Below are 22,265 nucleotides of genomic sequence, written 5' to 3'. Positions count from 1 at the left end.
AGTATAATTTTTAAGTTTACTTATTCATGCCTTGAATTAACTTTATTACTTTATTGCATGCATATTACTTTCAGAAAGTGTTCAAATGTATGACTAATGCATTAAAAGCTCATTTTTAATTATAAGCAGTGTACAATTGGCTACTGTAGTGGTGAATTAAGTGTAAATGAATTAATAATTTTACACTGACACTGTATTACAATCGTACACAGTAAATTTTAGGGCTGTCAAAAGATTAATCGTGATTAATCGCATCCAAAATAAAAGTTTGTGTTTAGATAATATGTGTGTGTATACTCTGTTAATTATTATTTATATATAAATACACACACAAGCATGTATATATTTAAGAAAAAAATATTATTTTTATATATAAAACATTTATATTTATATATATTATAGATTATATAAATGTATATACAGTATATACATGCAAATATTTCTTAAATATATACATGAATGTGTGTGTATTTATATATAAATAATAATTAACAGAGTACACACACATATATTATGTAAACACAAACTTTTATTTTGGATGCGATTAATCGCGATTAATCTTTTGACAGCCCTAGTAAATTTATATTAAACCAACAGCACACTTAAAATACAACACATACTTTTTTTTTTACTAGGGATGTTTGCATACAATGTGTTATTTGAGTGTTGATTATTATATCTAAAAATGAATAGCAACTGACTGTAGGCTCATTTGCGCTCTGTTGTATTATAGTAGTGTGCAAGTAAGTGCTCCCTATATAGTTTACACTTTACAGCATTAGCAGAGATAATTATTTTATCTTTAAGAAACTTTTAGTTATAATTTAATTAATTTAAGGACAGACACAATTTGTTCAGTAAACCACTGTTAATAAAATAAAATATTTTATATTTTATAAAAAGCTATTTTATATTTAGTTTTCTCTCCCCTGCTGTACCGAACCATGACTTCAAAACCGAGGTACGTACCGAACCGTCTGTTTTGTGTACCGTTACACCCCTAATGGACAGATGCACTTTTATGGAAATCGAAACAGCCATTCACTGCCATTATAAAGCTTGGAAGAGCCAGGACTTTTTTTATATAACTCTGATTGTGTTCGTCTGAAAGAATAACGTCATATACACCTAGGATGACTTGAGGGAGAGTAAATCATGGGCTAATTTTCATGTTTGGGTGAACTAACCCTTTGACTCCAACACTGTCTGCCATCTGCATATCCAGATACAGCAACATCACACCACAACTCGTGACATCAGGAGGAATTCATAACACAAAGTAACCACTGTTAAACTGAACACTTTAAAAATAGATCATTTTTTGTACTTTCAGCATAAGAGAAGCACTTCTTTCAACCAACTTCCTATGTGAGCAAACGTGGCAACAAACACTGATCTTTTCTCAGAATTATATTGTTCCTCTTCATCTAACAGATGTTTTTTTGTTAATTTCAGTGAATACATTTAGTAATTTCTCCTCAAATTCACACAGGTGTCATTCATCACATTAACCATGAACATGTTCCACTTACATCTGACAAAACCTCATCACACTTTATGGATTTTTAACATCATATCTAATGTTTTATAATGGCAAGTTTGTTTGCAAAGTGTGGTTTTAAATGACACTGCATTTGAATGTATTTGTAGCCTATATAATACAATGACATTTATACGTTAAGCGTGATTTAATTCCAACATTTTCAGTGTCCCTAAAGTAAAGGAAAGAGAGTAGAGACACAGAACAACCATTCAGCAACTCATGGGATCATATTATGCATCATAATATGCATTATTTTCTGTTTAGACACTACAAATTACACACACTGGTAACACAGAGCACAAACTGAAAGTCCAATAATCTATTTTAAGTCTTTCAACACTCCTCTGACTCTGAGAGCACATAAACATGAACTGTAATCCATTTTAAAACGGATTTATCTACTGTCAGTAATCCGCATGAGATTAATTTCTGCCCTCTCACAGCAGAGACAACAATCATAACCATACAGTCCAACGGCATGCATGATATATATAATATTTACATATGTAATATAATACATAATAATTAAACACATGTATATATAATAATGTGTGTTATTGCCATCTGACTCACAGTAGCAGCCCCAGTTAAACCTACTGCTGTGCTGGACAACACCCAACACATTAAAAGTGACGGACTGAAGGATAAACAGTTGACTTGTGTTATAAACATACTACTGAAATGTTTTCTCTTATCTGATAGCATGTTGTGAACAGACCTGAGGGTGTTTATTGCCTACAGAAAGCGCTGCTTTTGTTGCACTGCTCAGTTTCCGGGTGCTCGGATGCGGAGGCGCGTCTGACGGGTGCCGAGGAGGATCAAAATAACCGAATGTCAAAAACGCGATTGTTTTCTCAAATATGTAAATAAAGGAGAGAGTAATGCTAAAATTCTCCATAAAAGTACACAGGAAACAAACATGACACAATTATTGTTTTTATTGATGTATTGTACAGTCATTATCCTCTGGATATTAAAGGGATAATCCACCCCCCAAACTTTTTTTTTTTTTTTCATATTATGCGAGTCAATGGGGTTCATCAACTGTTTGATTACATATCTTTCAAAACATCTTCTTTTGTGTTCAGCAGAAGGAAGAAACTCATACAGTATTGGAACAACAAAATTGTCATAATGTGTTGTATATTTGCTCTCTGTCAATGGGGATATCTACAAAAAAGGCCCGTTTCACAGACAGATTAAGCCAGGATTAGGCCTAAATTCAGCTAGGACCGCTTTTATAAACACTTTTATTAAAAGCAACTGGTGTGCATCTTGAGACAAAACAATGGCACTGACATTTTAAGATATGCCAGTGCAAGCTGCTTTCAGTTTAAGACAAGACAGATCAAACATGCATTTTTATCTTTATCTGTGAAACCAGGGGTAAATCAAATTAATGATGTTACACATTTAACATAAAATTATAATTTTTTTTAGATTCTAAATTACAATGATCGGTTTATATAATGTATAATTTAATGAGTCATATTTTCCAACAATGATGGCTTTTGAATGAATGAGCATGTTAATTGACAAAATATGAATTTACACTATAGGCTATACAACTGCCATTCATACACCCTGAGACTCTGATTTATCATGCAACTTAAAGGAGAAGTTCACTTCAAAAGGAAAATTTCCTGATAATTTACTAACCCCCATCTCATCCAAGATGTTCATGTCTTTCTTTCTTCAGTCGAAAGGAAATTAAGTTTTTTGAGGAAAACATTCCAGGATTTTTATTCACATAATGGACTTCTATGGCAACCAGCGAGTTGAAGGTCCAAATCAATGCAGTTTAAAAGGGCTTCAGAGGCTCTGCTCCAGTGATGCCAGTAACGCGTTACTCTAATCTGACCACTTTTTCCAGTAACGAGTAATCTAACGCGTTACTATTTCCAAACCAGTAATCAGATTAAAGTAACTTATCCAAGTCACTGTGCGTTACTATTTTTGTCATTTTCCTTACTAAAAATATATATTTTTGCTTTCTTGTTGAGTCTCAGCAGGGGTTTTCCTCCATAGAGGAGAATTACGAGGCGGCCGCTCCGTCTCTCGAAAAAACTCACGACAGGCAGTCACTTGCTCAGATTAGGCATGTCGTGATAATTAAATAATTATCAGAAATATATATTGTCACATTATCCTTCAGCAATCATTATTCGCAAATTATTATTTGCTAGCAGCCTACAAAGTCATCTAAAGCCATTCCATAGCTGAATGTCTTTCCTCCGCTGTAGCTGTCAATCATTCTCCGTTCAGCAAAACTGCGCGTCGCGTTCGGTTCCAGTCAGCAGTCAGCGGTAAAGCTCACTCCATATGATTCCCGTTATAATACTTGATATGTTGATAAAATAATTTATCTTGCTGGAGTTTATCTCGCGGTTTCTGAAAGATGTTGTGCTCGAGCTACCCAGGTGACAACACAAGGACTATTACGCACACATCATACGCACAATAACCGGAATTTAAAACTGTGAAGAAACAAATAATCAGTGAATGTTTGGACCGATATAGGCTACATAGTAGACTTTGTGGGCTCAACGCTCATCTTCTCTTTATGCCGTGAACTTTTCAATGTGCACTCGCGCTGCACTGCACACTCTGATTCCATGTTGCTTTAAGCGCATCATTCTGCACCCGGGATGCGCATAAGCGCTTTGTTGCCGCTCATATACCGCTCATATATATATGCGTTTCATATATTTTCATAGTTTTGTGCACTTAAAGATTATTAAAAAAATATATTGTTCTCACGTATCGATCATATAATTGTTGTCCCTTTACAGAGCTGCACATCAGGTTTACAATAAACTATAAATCTTGTAATTTTATATTATTTGTGTAGGTCCATATAATTATTTACATTCATATATAAATATAAATAAAAAAATTAAATATAAATTGTTTTTCATAAATGTATTTAATAAGAACACAAAGTAATTTGTACCTTTTCATTAACATTTTAGATTTTATAAAATTTGTCAAAATATTTTTTTTGGAGATACAATTTCAGGAGATACATTGTTGACGTTACTATTAAAAATGCACTTCCAATAAAGTGTTGGCAAAAACGGTTGTCATTTTTATGTTGAGGCTGCAGAGGTGTTGTCGGCAACTGATGAATGTAACTAATAAAGTAACTTGTAATCTAACTTAGTTACTTTTAAAATCAAGTAATCTGTAAAGTAACTTAATTACTTTTAAAATCAAGTAATCTGTAAAGTAACTAAGTTACTTTTTCAAAGTAACTGTGGCAACACTGCTCTGCTCGATCCCAGCTGAGGAATAGGGTCTTATCTAGACAAACCATTGGTCATTTTCTAAAAAAAAAGAAACATATACTTTTTAACCACAATGCTCGACTTCGGTGTTCTGCTTTTGCAGTGTATGACTTCATCACGACGGAAAGTACCGACCCAGTGTAAAAGACTAAGGGTGCTTTTACATCTCTAGTTCGGTTCATTTGGTCCGAACCAAGGGCAAAAAATTATACATTGTAGCATTTTTCAGCTTTTTTGGTTCCTTTTCACACCACACTGATTGCTTTGGTCCGAACCAGTTGAAACTAACCAAAATGCAGTCACATGACAACATCCACATCACGCATTGGCCATGGCGTAGGGGAGAGCGGGGCACAACCTAACGCTTTTTGACTTTCTCAGTTTGTGTAAATCCACTTGGGGTTCAGAGTATTTATTTTTTCCCACATGAATTGCACACATGTCTAGTACAATTATGTGGTTTTGTTTCTATAATACAGTGTATACTTTTTTCTTGATTTACCCCGAAAGAATGGAAGTGAAATGTGACAACATGCCCCATAGGTGGGGTACATTGTAACATGTGGTGGGATACATTGTAGCATGTGGTGGGGCACATTGTAACATGACCAAATGACAGCTTAAAATGTTATCTGATATAATCAAAAAAAATATCCAAGACAAACTAAAATATTTTGTCAACAAAATGCAATTATTAACTTTTTAAAATAAAATAATGGCATTTTTTAATCATTAAAAATATACTCATTTTTGAGTTATAATAATTATATAATAATTATAATAATTAATCATTTCTGAACATTGACTCTCAGTCATTATTCACCCTTTTATCATGGTTTCTCAAAATAATTAATAAAAGTATAGAATATAATGGCATATTTCTAACAGGGGCTCATTGTAACGCCGTGTGACAACATGCCCCGCCTGCACAACTGGGATTTAAATCGCGGCTCGTGTCTTCTGATGGTTAGATCAGCATTAAAGAAATATATCAACTGTTAAATAACAGATACAAGATTAAAATAATATTGGATTTTATTTTAAATAAACACAAAAAACAGAGATGAAAACTAAACTTAAAGCTACACTGTGTGATATTTTCCCCATCTAGCAGTGAAAATGTATATGACCATCCAGTGAATATTAGTTTCTGTTCCTCTCAATTCTGATTTCGTTTTAACTCCTACGGTGGCCGATTTAGTCCAAGATTAATATGGCTTCCAGTTCGACCTCGTCCACATTCGACACGGTGCCATCGAGTGTTAAAACGCAAAAGGCGAAGCTTGAATTTACGGGTATGTCCCTCTTTGGCTAATGTACTTTCAAGATGGAGGGGCAACATGGCGACCGGCATTCGAACCCCTCACCCGTATGTATTTTCAATGGCATATTATAAACTTACGAGAATACTTTATTACTTGAAAGAAGTAAATATACATTAATGAGCACATATATTTTTGAAATAACTAAGTGTTTTTAGCTAAGAAAAACAAAAAAAGTTACACAGTGTAGCTTTAAGTAAGAAATTTACTTTTGCTATGGTTAAATACATGTTCAGTAATATCTTCCAGAGATTTTTTAATTTTGGCGCTATTTTTTCTCAAAATAATGTTGACATTGCAACTAGTAAATACACTAAGTTTCGTCATTCTGGCATGTGTGGAAAGGGTTAAAACGTGTGTTACAACTAACCCCGCGTTAGGTTGTGCCCCGCGCTCCCCTATTTCCTAAACTGCTTTTATGCGTTCACGAACTTATGTGCGGGAAAAATTCCAACAGAAGAGGAAAAGCCAGCAAACAACACGGAGACAACACAATTATGGAGAGACGACTGCGTGGGCTTGTTTTGTCCCTGCCCATAATCTATTACATTGTTTGTATACACCACAATATGCAAACAATACATTTATATAAGGAAGCGCGGATGAACAACGTTCTAAAGCACTGCAAACGGCGAGCGCGCATCGCTCGTCACTTCAAGCGGAGGCGTGCATTAATTCTTCTTAACTCTGACATGCTCATCTTCCGAAAATATTGCCAACGATCTATCAGGTAATGTCATGCCCTCTCTTTTCTCACAATGCACAGCGCAGCTGGTTTAGTCCAAAAATGATCAGTGCTTTTTGCCGTTGGGTCTGTTCGAGGTCGGATCACGTTCTCACCACAAACAAACTGCTCCAGAGTTCGTTTGAAAGCGTACCGAGACCACCTCTTCAAGAACGTCTCGGTATGCTTGTTTGGTCCGCTTTTGGTGCGCACCCGAGTGCGATTGCTGCTTTCACACCTGACCAAACGAACTCTAGTACGTTTCAACCGAACTAAATGAGGCGGGTGTGAAAGCACCCTAAATCACGTTGCGAACGTGCAAAAACTAAATCAAACGCCCTTTACAAAAATAAAGGTAAAACAACGATGTCGGACGATTTTAAAGTCCCTGTAAAGTCAAAACTAAACATGTGTTCTGAGTTTCTCACACCACAGATAAATGTGTTATTAACCACCCAGCCAAATTTGAATCATTAAAAAATCCGCCAAGTACATAAAATAGCTTATCAAAAACTAGAAAAAATTAGTAGCATTCTCTGCTCTCAAACGCTGGGGGTGTGTCCGCTGTCGGCGCCGAAGCCACGCCCACTCGCGGGAAAGCGGCAGTAGCACACAAGACAACACTCACTGATCACGAGCGTCTATGATCACGACGCACCAGATGTCGGCGGGACGGGAGGATGAAGGCCTGGGCGGGGGATAGTCGGTTCTGCAGCGGATTATTAGTGAATCCCAGTTGTCTCCGGTGAAAGTTTGTAAAACGATCTGGTGTATTGTCACGGCAGACTCGGAGGCAGGCGTCGGTGGTGATCCTCAGCTCTCCATCAAGATGGCTGTTCACAAAATTAATCCACCTCTTCTTGATCATCGTGTTTGTTTTGTAAGCTGTTTTGTAAGTTGTAGGCTATAGTAACTAACAGTACTGACAGTAACTCGCGATCGAGCGGGCAAACTGATGCGAATGTGCTCTAGTTATGATCGTGTTAGGGGAGGAGCCAGGCTCGGTGGCTCCAGTGCGTCATCGAGCCACCGTTTTAGCCCCGCCCAGAAAATCCTGAACACAGCAACGGTGAAAAACTGTTTAACGGTCTAACTTCTGAATTCAGTACTACATAGTTCACAGTCTTAGTAATTTGTTTCAGCAATACATTTCTAACATTTATAATGTGTTTAGAAAAAAATCTCAGAATTGCCTTTACAGGGACTTTAAGGTTGGAGGAAAACATGAGATGGAGTTTTTCTGGGTCGGTACTTCCACCCATGCCACGGACATGACCTTTCCAACGCGATGGCATCATACGGCGTGAAGAAGAAGAACACCGAAGTCGAGCATTGGTGGTTAAAAAGTATATACAATTTTTTTTTTTTTTTTTTTTAATGACCAATGGTTTCGCTAGAGAAGACCCTATTCCTCAGCTGGAATCGTGCAGACCCTCTGAAGCCTCGAAGCCCTTTGAAACTGCATTGATTTGGACCTTAAACATTTTGGTTGCCATAGAAGTCCATTATGTGAATAAAAATCCTGGAATGTTTTCCTCAAAAAACGTAATTTCCTTTCGACTGAAGAAAGAAAGACATGAACATCTTGGATGAGATGGGGGTGAGTAAATTATCAGGACGTTTTCATTTTGAAGTGAACTACTCCTTTAAAGCCACAATTGTATTATTACACATTACAGTCAGTTCTCTGTGATCTATTGTGTTAGATCACATAGTTTCACTGTTGATCCACTGTGAACCCCAAACCCAGGATAGAGCGGCTGAGTGAATGTGGTCTGGACTCTGTGGATGAGGCTCATCGTGTCAGAGACGCTGTAGAAGGACAGAGTTCCTGCTCTGTGATCCACATACACTCCTATCCTACAGCGGCTGGGAGGTACAATAAGATCAGTATAACTGTCATTGTACCAGAATGAGTAAATAAAGGGAGAGCAGTCTAAACTCCAGGACTGATCATTACATCCAAACACACTCTCATTTCTCTTTCCCTTCCTGTTGATGCTCTTATATGACACTGATATTTCCACACCATCATCACCATTCCACTCAAGCTCCCAGTAACAGCGTCCGCACACACTCTCTCTGCACAGCACCTGAGGATAATTATCAAATCTCTCTGGATGTTCAGGATACTGCTGGACTGTGTTAGGAACATTAAACACTCTATTCCAGACGGACAGACGGAGCTGTTCATTCGCTGTGTTTGAATCCAGAGTGAACTGACTGGAATCTGATAGAGATAAAACACAAAATAATTCAATTGAATTTAAAAGAGTTTAAATGTGTGTGCCTCTGGGAGGCCTACAACACTACAACAATCGCAATCAAATATTGTGCAAACAAATATCTTCAAATTTTCATTTCTCTTAGCTCAGTATAAAACCATTTGGTCATTGGAAAGTCCTCATACTGATAGAAGTACCAGTGTGTGTCTTTAAATGTGTCTTTGTGTTTCCATTGTGTCTTACATTGCAGGAACTCCTCCCTGATCTTGGGTTCATTGGTGGGAATAATTTCAATGTATGTTACTAAGAAAAAAATAGACATTGTATAGTTCACATTAAAATGTATTTTACACATAACAAATATATTACTTCCATTATATTTATGCAAGACTGGTCTTTGCCCATCTCCTACTTTACCTCTACCAGATATTTTTTCTATCTCCTCTCTACAGAAATCCTCTAGTTTTTCTTTCAGCTGAACGATAGACTTTCCCACATCATCAAAAGAGAGGAGAGAGCTGACAGTGATGCTGGCTTCATCTGTAGATTTAGGAGGTTCAGAGAGAGACTGGAAACTCTACAGGAATAAATAAACAAAAAAAATAATAAAAGGTGCAAAACAAACATTACCTACATGACCTTCAAACCTGCACCACTCATCTGCACTACAATCACATACAGTATGTACTTGCATGTTTATTCAAATCATCTTCAGCGACTAACTACCAGTTTAGTAGTATCGGTGCTTTATTTGCAATGGTTTTGTCATTCTTGAAATAATCAGTTTTTTGGTCTTCTTGGTAATCTAACTGTGAGCTCTTGAAGTTCACGGTATAAACATGTCGGCCTGACGACTTTACATTTCCACGCCCCTAATCAAAACAAACTATGATTGGTTCTTTACATGTCAGTCAAACGGCATCTTGGGATGGTCCTTGGCCAATGAAAGACATGGAGACTAGAACTTCTGCCATCAGTCTGAGGCCACATCCACACGAAGCCAGAGCTTTCCCTATCCAATCTTTTTTTTCCTTCGTCTCAATATCTGCATACACACAAAACCACTGAAACCGACTCAAAACGATGTAGTTTACATGCCAAACCAGTATGTGACGCTGTAATTCTGCCACAGAGATGCACTAAAAACGGAGAAGAAGACGTGGGGTGATGACATCATCGTTTCACAAAATATACAGATTGGCTGTACACATGAAAATGCAAGGGTGTCATTTTCAGATTTATCCACTCTGGGACCCGGTTTAAAAAAAATACAGTTTCAGGCTCCCAAAATGCCAGATCTGTCTGGAACGATACATTTTTTTTTACGTATACAGCTAAACGTGTCTCCATGTGTACGGGGCCTGAAGGTCTGGCTATACAAGACTGCAACACAAGCTAAGACTGCAACACAAGTGAACTATAAGGGTGTGAACCTACACTGGTCTCACGGTTCGGTTCGGTTCGATTACGATTTTCATGCTTTCGGTTCGAGATCTCGATGCATCACAATGCATTGATGATGCACTGCATCCTCATGTATATAATTTTGTCAGTCAGTTATATGAACTGAACCTTTCATTTTACCTGCTCAAAGAAAACACGCTTCTTGAATGTATCAAACATCAAACAAAACTCAAGTCTGGACACAGAAAGACAACAGGAGCGTTTAGAACAAATGCACAATACTAAAAGCCACTTCAGGAGTTGGTCTGGGCCGCATTACAGTGAAAGCTAAAGTCTAAATGCATTGATGAAACAGTTTACTCCTCCCAACAATGCTAAAAATTAAACGTGTGAGAGCGTGTTATGGGCTATTTGACATGTTATAGCCAGATATGACAGCGATAGTGAAGCACACATCGCCGCAGTCGAGCAGCTGTGTATCTCTTCATCCAGCCAACGCACAAACTACCGCAAATAAAACCGAAAGCAAGTCACAGGTGCTCAACATACAATCATATTCATTAAAAGTAAAGAAATCGAATGATCTTACCAGTGCTGTTGTCGCTCTCTCCTATTGCGGTCTTTGATTTTGAAATTAGCTGGTGATCAATAAAATTCAGCTCATATCTGTTGTTTTCGGTGATGTGAACTCCATTAAATCTGCATATAGTGCGGGAATTGAAGATCGGATTTATATCCATTTTGCGGAGATACATTTATGTGACCAAATGTAAATTAAATCGTTTTGATAAATCAGATAGATATCTGACAGGCGTTAACAGCTCACGATGAAAACGGCTGACTTGGTTTCTCAAGTTAGTGGTATTTTTACCCCATGCACATTTTATTTGTGCATGACATGATTTACACACAGCACGTGTGTTCTCCAGGTCGTGCCTACCAGGTTGTTCATAAAAGCCGAAATGTGCCCAGATGTCTGCTTAGTAGTTGGATCATTTTTAATTACTCGCGTCTCACCTCCCTCTGCCGTTGTATGCTACCTCGACAACGCACGTACATGACAAATGATGGCAGAAAAGCGTCAGTACATTATAATCGGTTATGGTCTATTACTGAACCGATACCGAATCGTCCTTGTCTGCATCGCGATGCATAGAAGAAACGATTCATTCCGACAACCCTGCTGAACTAGCTAAATAAGATCTTCAGGAGCACTTGATAATTACAGACAGGTGTGTTGGATCAGGGTTGGGTCTGAACTCTGCAGGAAGGCCTTCAGGAACAGGATTGGGCACCCCTGATTTAGTACATCTCCACTCCACCACAATTGTATGCACCATTCATATCTCTAGCACAGGGATATTCAAACCTACTCCTGGAGGGCCACTGTCCTACAGAGTTTAGCTTCAACCGTAATTTGAACCACATGAACCAGCTAATGAAGTTTTTCAGGATTACCAGAAACTTCCAGACAGTTTTATAAAGTGTGTTGGAGCCAAACTCTACAGGAAGTCTTTAAAAAAAGGACTGGACATTTCTGCTGTTGCACAAATAGAGCAAGGTGAGGTTGAATACTTAAAGTTGAATACTTAAAGTTAAAGGGTTAGTTCACCCAAAAATGAAAATTCTGTCATTAATTACTCACCCTCATGTCGTTCGACGCCCGTAAGACCTCCGTTCATATTCGGAACACAAATGAAGATATTTTTGTTGAAAGCTGATGGCTGAGAAAGGCTTCAGATAGGCCTCCATTGGCATTCAGTACATTTACACTCCCAAGACCCAGAAAAGGCACTTAAAACGTCGTTACAAAGTCCATCTCACCACAGTGGCTCTACAATAATTTTACGATGCGACAACAATAGTTTTTGTGCACAAAAAAAAATCAAAATAACACCTTTATCCAACTTGTTATTGTCTTCCGTGTGTGCCTCCACGACGCATGCGCGAGAATATGACGCAGATCCGGCGTTCGGACACATGACCCAAAAGCGATTTGTTTACAAGCAGAAGACGCGCGTGTCTAAGCTGTTGGATTCTACATTGATCGTGCTTTAGGTCTCGGCGTAGTTCTCAAAATGGGGCTTAAGTGTGTATTTCATGGATTCCCGAACGCTGGCGCTACGTCATATTCTGGCGCATGCATCGTGGAGGCACACACGGAAGACAAGAACAAGTTGGATAAAGGTGTTATTTTGATTTTTTTTGCGCACAAAAACTATTGTCGTCGCATCGTAAAATTATTGTAGAGCCACTGTGGTGAGATGGACTTTGTAACAACGTTTTAAGTGCCTTTTATGGGTCTTGTGAGTGTAAATGTACTGAATGCCAATGGAGGCCTGTCTGAAGCCTTTCTCAGCCATCAGCTTTACACTAAAATATCTTCATTTGTGTTCCAAATATGAACGGTCTTACGGGTGTCGAACGACATGAGGGTGAGTAATTAATGACAGAACTTTCATTTTTGGGTGAACTAACCCTTTAAGTGTTTGTTCAAGTCAATAACCATGTTGAAGAAAACAGCATATGGTTAGGTATGTTTAAGCTGGTCAAGTGCTGCCTGGCTCCAACTAAGGACCAGCATAAATCAGTTCAAACCAGCTGCCAGGCTTCAAAACTTACCTAATCAGCATATGCTGTGTATGGGATAAGTATGAACAGGGATAAGTATGATCAGAAGCAATGCTTGCCTCTGTAACTGCTTCTGTCCAAACCAGCGATCATGGGAGTTAGTAATTGTCAGTTGGTAAATTGTCAGTTGCTAGTACGGCTCTTGAGGCCATTAAAACTAAAAAAGCATCTAATAGCAAGGCCTTGTTATAACCAATGTCCTGTATTTCAGGGGCCGTATTCACGAAACATTTTATCTTACCACTAAGAGTTCTCCTAAATGGCAGTAATTTAATTTAATTATAGAACATTTTTTGTTGAACGATATTTCATGTTGCTACAGGTGCTGGTCATATAATTAGAATATCATCAAAAAGTTGATTTATTTCACTAATTCCATTCAAAAAGTGAAACTTGCATATTAACATTGCATATTAACATCGGGCGGCAGTGGCTCAGTGGTTCATGTAGGTTGTCTACAAACCGGAAGGTCGGTGGTTCGATCCCCGGTTCCACCTGACCAAGTGCCGAGGTGTCCATGAGCAAGACACCTAACCCCAGCTGCTCCCGACGAGCTGGATGGCGCCTTGCATGGCTGACACCGCCGTCGGTGTGTGAATGGGTGAATGTGAGGCAAAATGTAAAGCGCTTTGGATGCCCGTAGGTCTGTTAAAAGCGCTATATAAATGCAGTCCATTTACCATTTACCATTATATTCATTCATTACACACAGACTGATATATTTCAAATGTTTATTTCTTTTCATTTTGATGATTATAACTGACAACTAAGGAAAATCCCAAATTCAGTATCTCAGAAAATTAGAATATTGTGAAAAGGTTCAATATTGAAGACACCTGGTGCCACACTTTAATCAGCTGATTAACTCAAAACACCTGCAAAGGCCTTTAAAGGTCTCTCAGTCTAGTTCTATAGGCTACAAAATAAAAAATATCTTTCTAGATATCAGAGTGGTTTTAGAAGAGGAAGAAATACTATGGATCCAGCAGTGTGTTTAGAACATGAAATAAGAAAAGCACAAATAAACAGAGAGAGTGTAGTGGCGGTCTTTTTTGACATAGAGAAAGCATACGATATGATGTGGCGAGATGGGCTGTTAATTAAATTATGCAAGTTAGGTATCAAAGGTCATATGTATAGATGGATAAAGGATTTTTTATTAGGGAGAGCAACAAAAGTTAGAATAGGAAATTGTTATTCAGAAAGGTTTGTGATTGAAAATGGAACTCCACAAGGATGTATAGTAAGCCCTTTATTATTTTCTATAATGATAAATGATGTATTTGAGGATTTGGATAATGGGTTGGGCTTTTCACTTTTTGCTGATGATGGGGCTATTTGGAAAAGGGGAAGGAACATTGATTTTATAGTAAAAAAATTACAGGAGGCTATTATAATAGTTGAAGAAGGGTCTTATAAATGGGGTTTTAAATTTTCTGTTGATAAGTCAAAGGTAATGTTTTTTACAAGGAAAAAAATTGAAGGCAAGGTAAAATTAAAATTATATTATCAAGAACCAGAAAGAGTTAAACATTTTAAATTTTTAGGGTTGTGGTTTGATGAAAGAGTTACATGGGCGATGCATATTCAGAAAATAGTGGATAATCGTAAGAAAGTAATAAATATAATGAGGTGTTTAGTTGGCAGTGAATGGGGGGCAGATAGGATGGCATTAAAGGCAATATATAATGGGTTGATTAGATCTCGATTAGATTATGGTTGTGTGGAGTATGGATCAGCAGCAGAAACGTCACTTAGAAAGTTAGATTGTATACAACATCAGGTATTGAGATTATGTAAAGGAGCTATAAAAACTACACCGATTGCAGCGTTACAGGTAGAAATGGGAGAAATGTTATTAGCGATTGGGACAGTTATCAGTGACTTATTGGGCTAATTTACAAGGTCATAGTGAAGAGCATCCTACATTAGAAGTGTTAAAGCCATGTTGGGAAAAAGAGAGGAGGAAAACGAAAAGCTTTGGATGGACAGTGATACAGAAAGCAACAGAACTTAAAGTTGATCAGTTAAATGTCAGTCCAACTGTACCGCTTCCAGTAATAAAACCTTGGTTGCTTGCAGATGCTACTGTAGATTTTACTTTGTTAGAAAATAAAAATAAGGATATGGAATGTAATTCATATAACGTGCAGACATTTATTAATGAGTATTATAATTATGTTCAGATATACATGGATGCATCAAGGAGTTCAGATAATAAAATAGGAGTAGCGTTCAATGTTCCAGAATTTCATTTATCCGTAGAGAAAAGGACCAGTGATCAATTATCTGTTTATATAGGGGAAATTATTGCAATATTATTAGCAATGCAGTGGATAGAGGAGGTAAGACCTATGAAATCAATAATTTGTTCAGACTCAAGTTCATCATTGGGTAGCTTACATTATAGTCACTCAGAGAGTAGACCGGACATTTTAATAGAAATACAGCAAACATTATACAGAATTAATATGATGGGTCTAACAGTGTTTTTTTTATGGGTTCCGGCTCATATTGGTGTCCAAGGAAATGAAATGGCAGACAAGAAAGCAAAGGAAGCCATTCAAAACAAAGACATTTGTTTATCAGTTAATTTGAGTAAGATCGAAATCAAGAGTATTATTAAGAAAAGGTTGAAGGAAAGGTGGCAAAAACAGTGGGATCAGGAGAAGAAAGGTCGATGGTTTTACAGGATTCAAAGGAGAGTAGAAGAGATGAGAAGTAAAGGGAAAAACAGGAGAGAGGAGATAATAATATCAAGGATGAGATTTGGACACACAAGTCTAAATAGTACACTTTATAAAATGAATAAACATGATACAGGAAAGTGTGAATTTTGTGGGCAAGAAGAAACAGTGGAACATGTTATGTTATACTGTCAGAAATATGAGACTGATAGAAGGGTTTTAATACAAAATCTAGAAAAAATTAAAATGCGGTTTATATTAGGAGATATTTTACAAAATAAGCTAGGAAATGAATGTTATAATTTTATTTTTCAATATTTAAAAGTGGCTAATTTATGGAATAGAATATAAAAAGGGAGGAAATGTGTTATTTTGATCCACACTCCATACCAGTCGGTGGCGGTAATACACCATTTCGTTGTTTGTCAACCGCCAATAAATATCAAAGAAGAAGAAGAAATTCTGTAGGCTACACAATCATGAGGAAGTCTGCTGACCTGACAGTTGTCCAAAAGACGACAATTGACACCTTGCACAAGGAGGGCAAGACACAAAAGGTCATTGCAAAAGAGGCTGGCTGTTCACAGAGCTCTGTGTCCAAGCACATTAATAGAGAAGCGAAGGGAAGGTAAAGATGAGGTAGAAAAAAGTGTACGAGCAATAGGGATAACCGCACTCTGGAGAAGATTGTGAAACAAAACCCATTAAAAAATGTGGGGGAGATTCACAAGAGTGGACTGGAGCTGGAGTCAGTGCTTCAAGAACCACTACGCACAGACTTATGCAAGACATGGGTTTCAGCTGTCGCACTCCTTGTGTCAAGCCACTCTTGAACAACAGACAGCGTCAGAAGCGTCTCGCCTGTGCTACACAAAAAGGAAAAAAAGTGGTCCAAAGTTATGTTCTCTGATGAAAGTAAATTTTGCATTTCCTTTGGAAATCAGGGTCCCAGAGTCTGGAGGAAGAGAGGAGAGGCACACAATCCACGTTGCTTGAGGTCCAGTGTAAAGTTTCCACAGTCAGTGATGGTTTGGGGTGCAATGTCATCTGCTGGTGTTGGTTCACTGTGTTTTCTGAGGTCCAAGGTCAACGCAGCCGTATGCCAGGAAGTTTTAGAGCACTTCATGCTTCCTGCTGCTGACCAACTATATGGAGATGCAGATTTCATTTTACAACAGGACTTGGCACCTGCACACAGTGCCAAAGCAACCAGTACCTGGTTTAAGGACCATGGTATCCCTGTTCTTAATTGGCCAGCAAACTTGCCTGACCTTAACTCCATAGAAAATCTATGGGGTATTGTGAAGAGGAAGATGCGATATGCCAGACCCAACAATGCAGAAGAGCTGAAGGCCACTATCAGAGCAACCTGGGCTCTCATAACACCTGAGCAGTGCCACAGACCAGAGTCCTGCACGGGTCCGATTTTGAAAACCCGCACCCGTCCGTACCCGCAGTGCTTAAACCCGCATCCGACCCGTTTTCCGACAACAGCACTAATTAAAATCCGCACCCGACCCGACCCGCTTAAAATAGAACTGACACCCGACCCGCACCCGCAATAAAATCAGTTTAGCATATCACATTATTGACACACTTACAAAAATGTTTATTGCCAGCATACAGAAGTTATTACACGACCATTAAACACAAGGACAACTTCTGCCGGGAGCTTAACGTTGCTTAATGTACTGTTATTAAGAGACCAAACTCAGTAAACATAATACTAATAACGTATACTATGTACAAAAAATCAGATGAGCCCAGAATATGAACGCAACGTGTATAATTACACGTTAAACGTTTTCCTACCATAGAAAACCATTATAAAAAACACTTAACGTGGCCTATATGTAGGCCTACCAAGACAGTGTTATTAAGAGACCAAACTCAGGAAATATAACACAAATACTGTTCGATAGAACTGCTTGTGCTTGGTTTGTTACCACAGTTATCTGCGTGCTTCCTCAGCGATGAAGTTCCACATTTGCGGCTATCTTTTCTTCAACTCCTCATGATCCATCTCGACGACTGCAGTGCAGGCAGAGCGCGCGCGCGGTTGTGATTCTTCTGTGAGGGCACGCGCGCGCCGCGCGGCCACAGATGAACTGATATGGATTTGAAATTATTTTATCAACTTGGAATACAGGCAAGGCATATTTTTTTTAGGAACACATCTACAATATACATGCATATATTGTTTATATATAGGCCTATATTCGTTTGCACGTGACTGTTTAAAAACCGTGTTTAGACCCGTGTTTCTCCCTTGTCCGACCTGACCCGCACCCGCATCCGACACAGTAGGATGTTTTTCACCCGTTTCAGCAATATTCGCGGGTCACCCGTCGGGTACCCGCACCGTGCAGGACTCTGCCACAGACTGATTGACTTCATGCCACGCCGCATTGCTGCAGTAAAAGAAAATCCTTTCTTTGTATTGGTCTTAAGTAATATTCTAATTTTATGAGATACTGAATTTGGGATTTTCTTTAGTTATCTGTTACAATTATCAAAATTAAAATAAATAAACATTTAAAATATATCAGTCTGTGTGTAATGAATGAATATAATATACAAGTTTCACTTTTTGAATGGAATTGTGAAATAAATCAACTTTTTGATGATATTCTAATTATATGACCAGCACCTGTATATTCAAATAAAAAGTTTAAAATAAGAATGTTGCTATATTCAAATAAAGATTTTAAAAAGTAGGCCAAGTGTATCTAATTAAACTAATATATGTTCAGCTAATTGTCAGCCTCTTATATGTCTCTAACATGAATTCAAGCTAAAATTATGTTTTATAAACAAAGTTCGTGAGGAGCACGGTCAAATGGTCTATATGATCAGTGCGAGAGGAGATATACACAGCCGAGAGCCGACTCACCTATTTACCTCGACAGTTTTCTGCATCCCTCCGCCACCCCGTTCTTCACTCACGGTCTGCAATGCAGGGGATAACTCTGGGTTTGGGCTAAATTCCAAGCTCAGATCCCTCAATCCCCTTGGACAGTGCGCCTAATAATATACTTATAATTTTTACTCTATTCGATCATTTGCAAGTGTGAACTCGTAAAAAACAACTGCCACAGGTAATCTTACATTATATATTTTTTTTTTATTAAAGATACATTTATTATCACTATTGCCTCAATGTTGTACAGTATAGTGTCTTTGGGCGGATTGCGGCAACAGCCAGTAGGATTGTTTAGTGATTTGGTCTTAGTGACTTAGGAGTCCTCTTGACTACTCCTAGTGTTTCATGGATTTAGGAGCTAGTTTTAGTGCTAAAATGCTTTGTGAAATACTCTTAGAGCAAAAATGTAGGAGTCCTAAACTGACTGACAGCCATTCTTTTTAAGAATTTCTCCTAAATCGGCAAGTTAGGAGCTACTTTTAGCCTTAAGATGTTTTGTGAATACAGCCCTAGATCTGTTACCTTGAGGAAATGGATGTGATCATGTGTGCAAGAAAGCAGCTCCAGCTCAGTGTCTCTCCTCTTCAGATCATTAATCTCCTGCTCTAGTCGATCCATGAATCCTTCAGCTCGACTTACTTCAGACGTTTCCTGCTCTCTGATCAGTTGTGTCACCTTAGAACGGATTTTCTCAATGGAGCGGAACAGCTCAGTAAAGATCCTCTCACTGTCCTCGACTGCTGTCTCTGCAGAACGCTGTAAGGACACACATCACAATCAGCTCTTACTGTTGCCTCACACAGCCTGTGGATCACAATAGGCTTCAGAGGGGCTGAAAGAGCTCTGACACTGGAAGAGAGTCTAAACTTCTGTGCCCGTATTCAAAAAGAATCTTAATGCAAAGAGTAGCTCCTAGTGACAAAATTCGAAGAAAATTCTTAGAAATGTGGCCGTTTACTCTTAAAATTAACTAAAAAAGTTTTTAAGCTAAATTAGGAGTTTTCTGAGAGGACTCTTAGAATCTTTATGAATACGGGCCCTGTTCTTTTCTAAACTCACCTTATGAGACTCCACAGCCTCTCTCAACGCCACAAGATCTTTCTCTCTCTGTTGGATTCTCTGCTGGAACTTACTCTGTTGCTCTTTTAAAATCATCTGTATGGAAATTAAATAAAACATTACATTAAATAAATAAATACAATAAGTAAATAAAATATTACATAAAACTGTTAGAAATTACTATAATTTGCATGCTATATATTGTAAGACTTCCATAAAGCTAAACAAATATAGAGAATATAAGAATAAGAATAAAGAAACAAAATTAATCATGACTCTAGAGATTATACATAATTATTTTTAATGAGGCACCAGTGTACAAAGAGCCATTATTAGACTTTTGTAAATGTATTTATAAAATTAAGAAATTATTAGTCCCAATCCAATTTCTACTCCTTAGCCCTTCCCTTTTCCCTACCCCTTCGTTTTTTGCGTTCACGTGAAGGGGTAGGGGTGTCTTGATACTCTATTGGCTGGAGTGATAGGGAGAAGGGGAAGGGCCGGATAGACGAAGATCTATCTTCAAACGCCGTGGAGAGGGGTGGGGAGGGTACTGTCACGGATATGCCAGGCTTTCACCCCAGCCAATCACAGCACACACCCTCACTGGAGTTCTGATCACACACACCTGCATCTTATCCCCCTCATCATCAGGACTGCCATAAAAGCACACACCTCGTCTCAGCTCATATCCGGCCTTGTTTTCACAAATTGGGCTACTTACCTGTTCTCTAGTGTTATACTCCAGTGATCTTCTACATCATTCCCTCTATGTACCCTGTTAAATACCGTATTCTCATATCACGGTGTATGTGCATTATTCCATCTGTCCTCTCTTTGATTGTTCTTTACTGTCAAGGTGAAATTCCTTGCTGGTCCCCCACAATAAGAGAAGGAAAGAATTCTCACACCGAAATTAGGTGGTGTGTAACCAAAACGTAAAACATATTTGGTGGCATGTTGAGAGTGATGGTGTGGGCTGTCCTTTTGAGGCACATGTGACACAATGCCTTGGAGGGCACCGCTTGCGCTATCAGCCAATAGATTAGCGTAATACATTCACTTCAGACAATCATTACACCTGAATGTGCTCCTATATCACCTATATATACTGACTCAATATCGAGTGAACCGGAACTAATAACGAAATGTTTCACATTTAATTTAGAATGACTTTAGATAGATAGATAGATAGATAGATAGATAGATAGATAGATAGATAGATAGATAGATAGATAGATAGATAGATAGATAGATAGATAGATAGATAGATAGATAGATAGATAGATAGATAGATAGATAGATAGATAGATAGATAGATAGATAGATAGATAGATAGATAGCTTTTCAGTTCATACCTGTTTCTTTATCCTCTCTGTTACAGCTGTTACAGTATCATGGTTTTTGTGATTATATATTGTACACAGATAACAAATGCACTGCTGGTCAGTATGACAGTAGATTTCTAGCAGTTCATTATGTTCTGGGCAGATCATCTTGTGAAGTCGTCCAGTGGCTTCCATCAGATTGTGTCTCTTACCTTTAAAGAGACGGTCATGTTTTTGGAGGTGATTTTCACAGTAAGAGTTCAGACACACCCGACAGGACTTGACAGCTTTGTGTTTTCTTCCAGTACAGACGTCACACTCGACATCTCCATATTCAGCAGGAACGGAAGCTCGGAGTTTAGTCCTCTTCAGTTGCTCCACGACTTCAGTCAGCAGGGTGTTTTTATTTAAAGCAGGTCTTGAAGTGAAGGTCTGTCTGCATTGAGGGCAGCTGTAGACTCCCTTCTGATCCCAGTAGCCGGTAATACATCTCATACAGAAACTGTGTCCACAGGGAATGGCCACCGGATCCCTCAGTAAATCCAGACACACTGGACAGCTGAACTGGTCCTGAGAAAATCCAGTTTCTGCCATTTCACTTTATGCACAGATCGAGAGACAAATCCAACAGGTGAACAACTGTTTTTTTCTCTGAACAGCTGAAACAGTTTCCTGGTTCCGTGTTTGAGAGGCGTGCACTAGATAGGTGCTTTTGTAAGCAGTGACTCATAGACAATAAAAAGGTAAAAGTCTAATAAGTTTTACAAACAATCTTACAAAGACAGACAGATACAAACATCACTGCAAACATGTTAGTCAATGAGTGGTGCCAAACCACAATGGTACGGTATTTATTAATATGATTATCTCTATAAAAGATATGTGTCCAGGTTATATTTAACTAAAAGTATCCACAGCATCCATTCAGCTACATTTTTGTCAGGTGTGGGCCTAGGGAGAGGACAAGGACTCAGGGTGCAAAGTGTAATAGGCTTTTATTACTACAAAACTAAACAGAGGCCAATAAAAAAAAACTGTAAGGTGAAGAGCATACAGTTTTTAGACTGTTGCACAAAGCTACAGAGTTTCAAAGTAGATTAATAGTTAACAAAATAAAACAAAGCGAACACAA

At 38.2% G+C, this 22,265-nt stretch overlaps 2 protein-coding genes across 5 annotated transcripts in view; both read right to left on the bottom strand.

Moving 5' to 3' along the window:
- dync1i2a (dynein, cytoplasmic 1, intermediate chain 2a) overlaps positions 1-2,372 on the bottom strand; it is a 64,484-nt gene extending 62,112 nt beyond the window's left edge. The window contains exon 1 of one of the 4 annotated variants that reach the window (XM_079821873.1): positions 2,262-2,372. The gene's annotated coding sequence lies outside the window, so the exon portion shown is untranslated. Of the gene's footprint in view, positions 1-2,116 lie in introns of all 4 variants that reach the window. The other 3 variants (XM_079821875.1, XM_079821876.1, XM_079821874.1) reach the window with 3 other exon arrangements.
- Positions 2,373-8,570: 6,198 nt separating this feature from the next.
- LOC307128697 (tripartite motif-containing protein 16-like) lies at positions 8,571-21,727 on the bottom strand (the record flags this gene model as incomplete). Its single annotated transcript, XM_079820639.1, has 5 exons — positions 8,571-9,106; positions 9,345-9,678; positions 19,269-19,502; positions 19,806-19,901; positions 21,164-21,727. The coding sequence occupies 5 exons, from the start codon at positions 21,725-21,727 to the stop codon at positions 8,571-8,573; spliced, it is 1,764 nt and encodes a 587-aa protein (XP_079676765.1).
- Between the last annotated feature and the right edge of the window lie 538 nt (positions 21,728-22,265).

This window comes from Gobio gobio, assembly GCF_949357685.1.
Source record: "Gobio gobio genome assembly, chromosome: 7".
NCBI classification, from domain to species: Eukaryota; Metazoa; Chordata; class Actinopteri; order Cypriniformes; family Gobionidae; genus Gobio; species Gobio gobio.
This window is presented reverse-complemented; position numbering and strand designations above follow the sequence as displayed.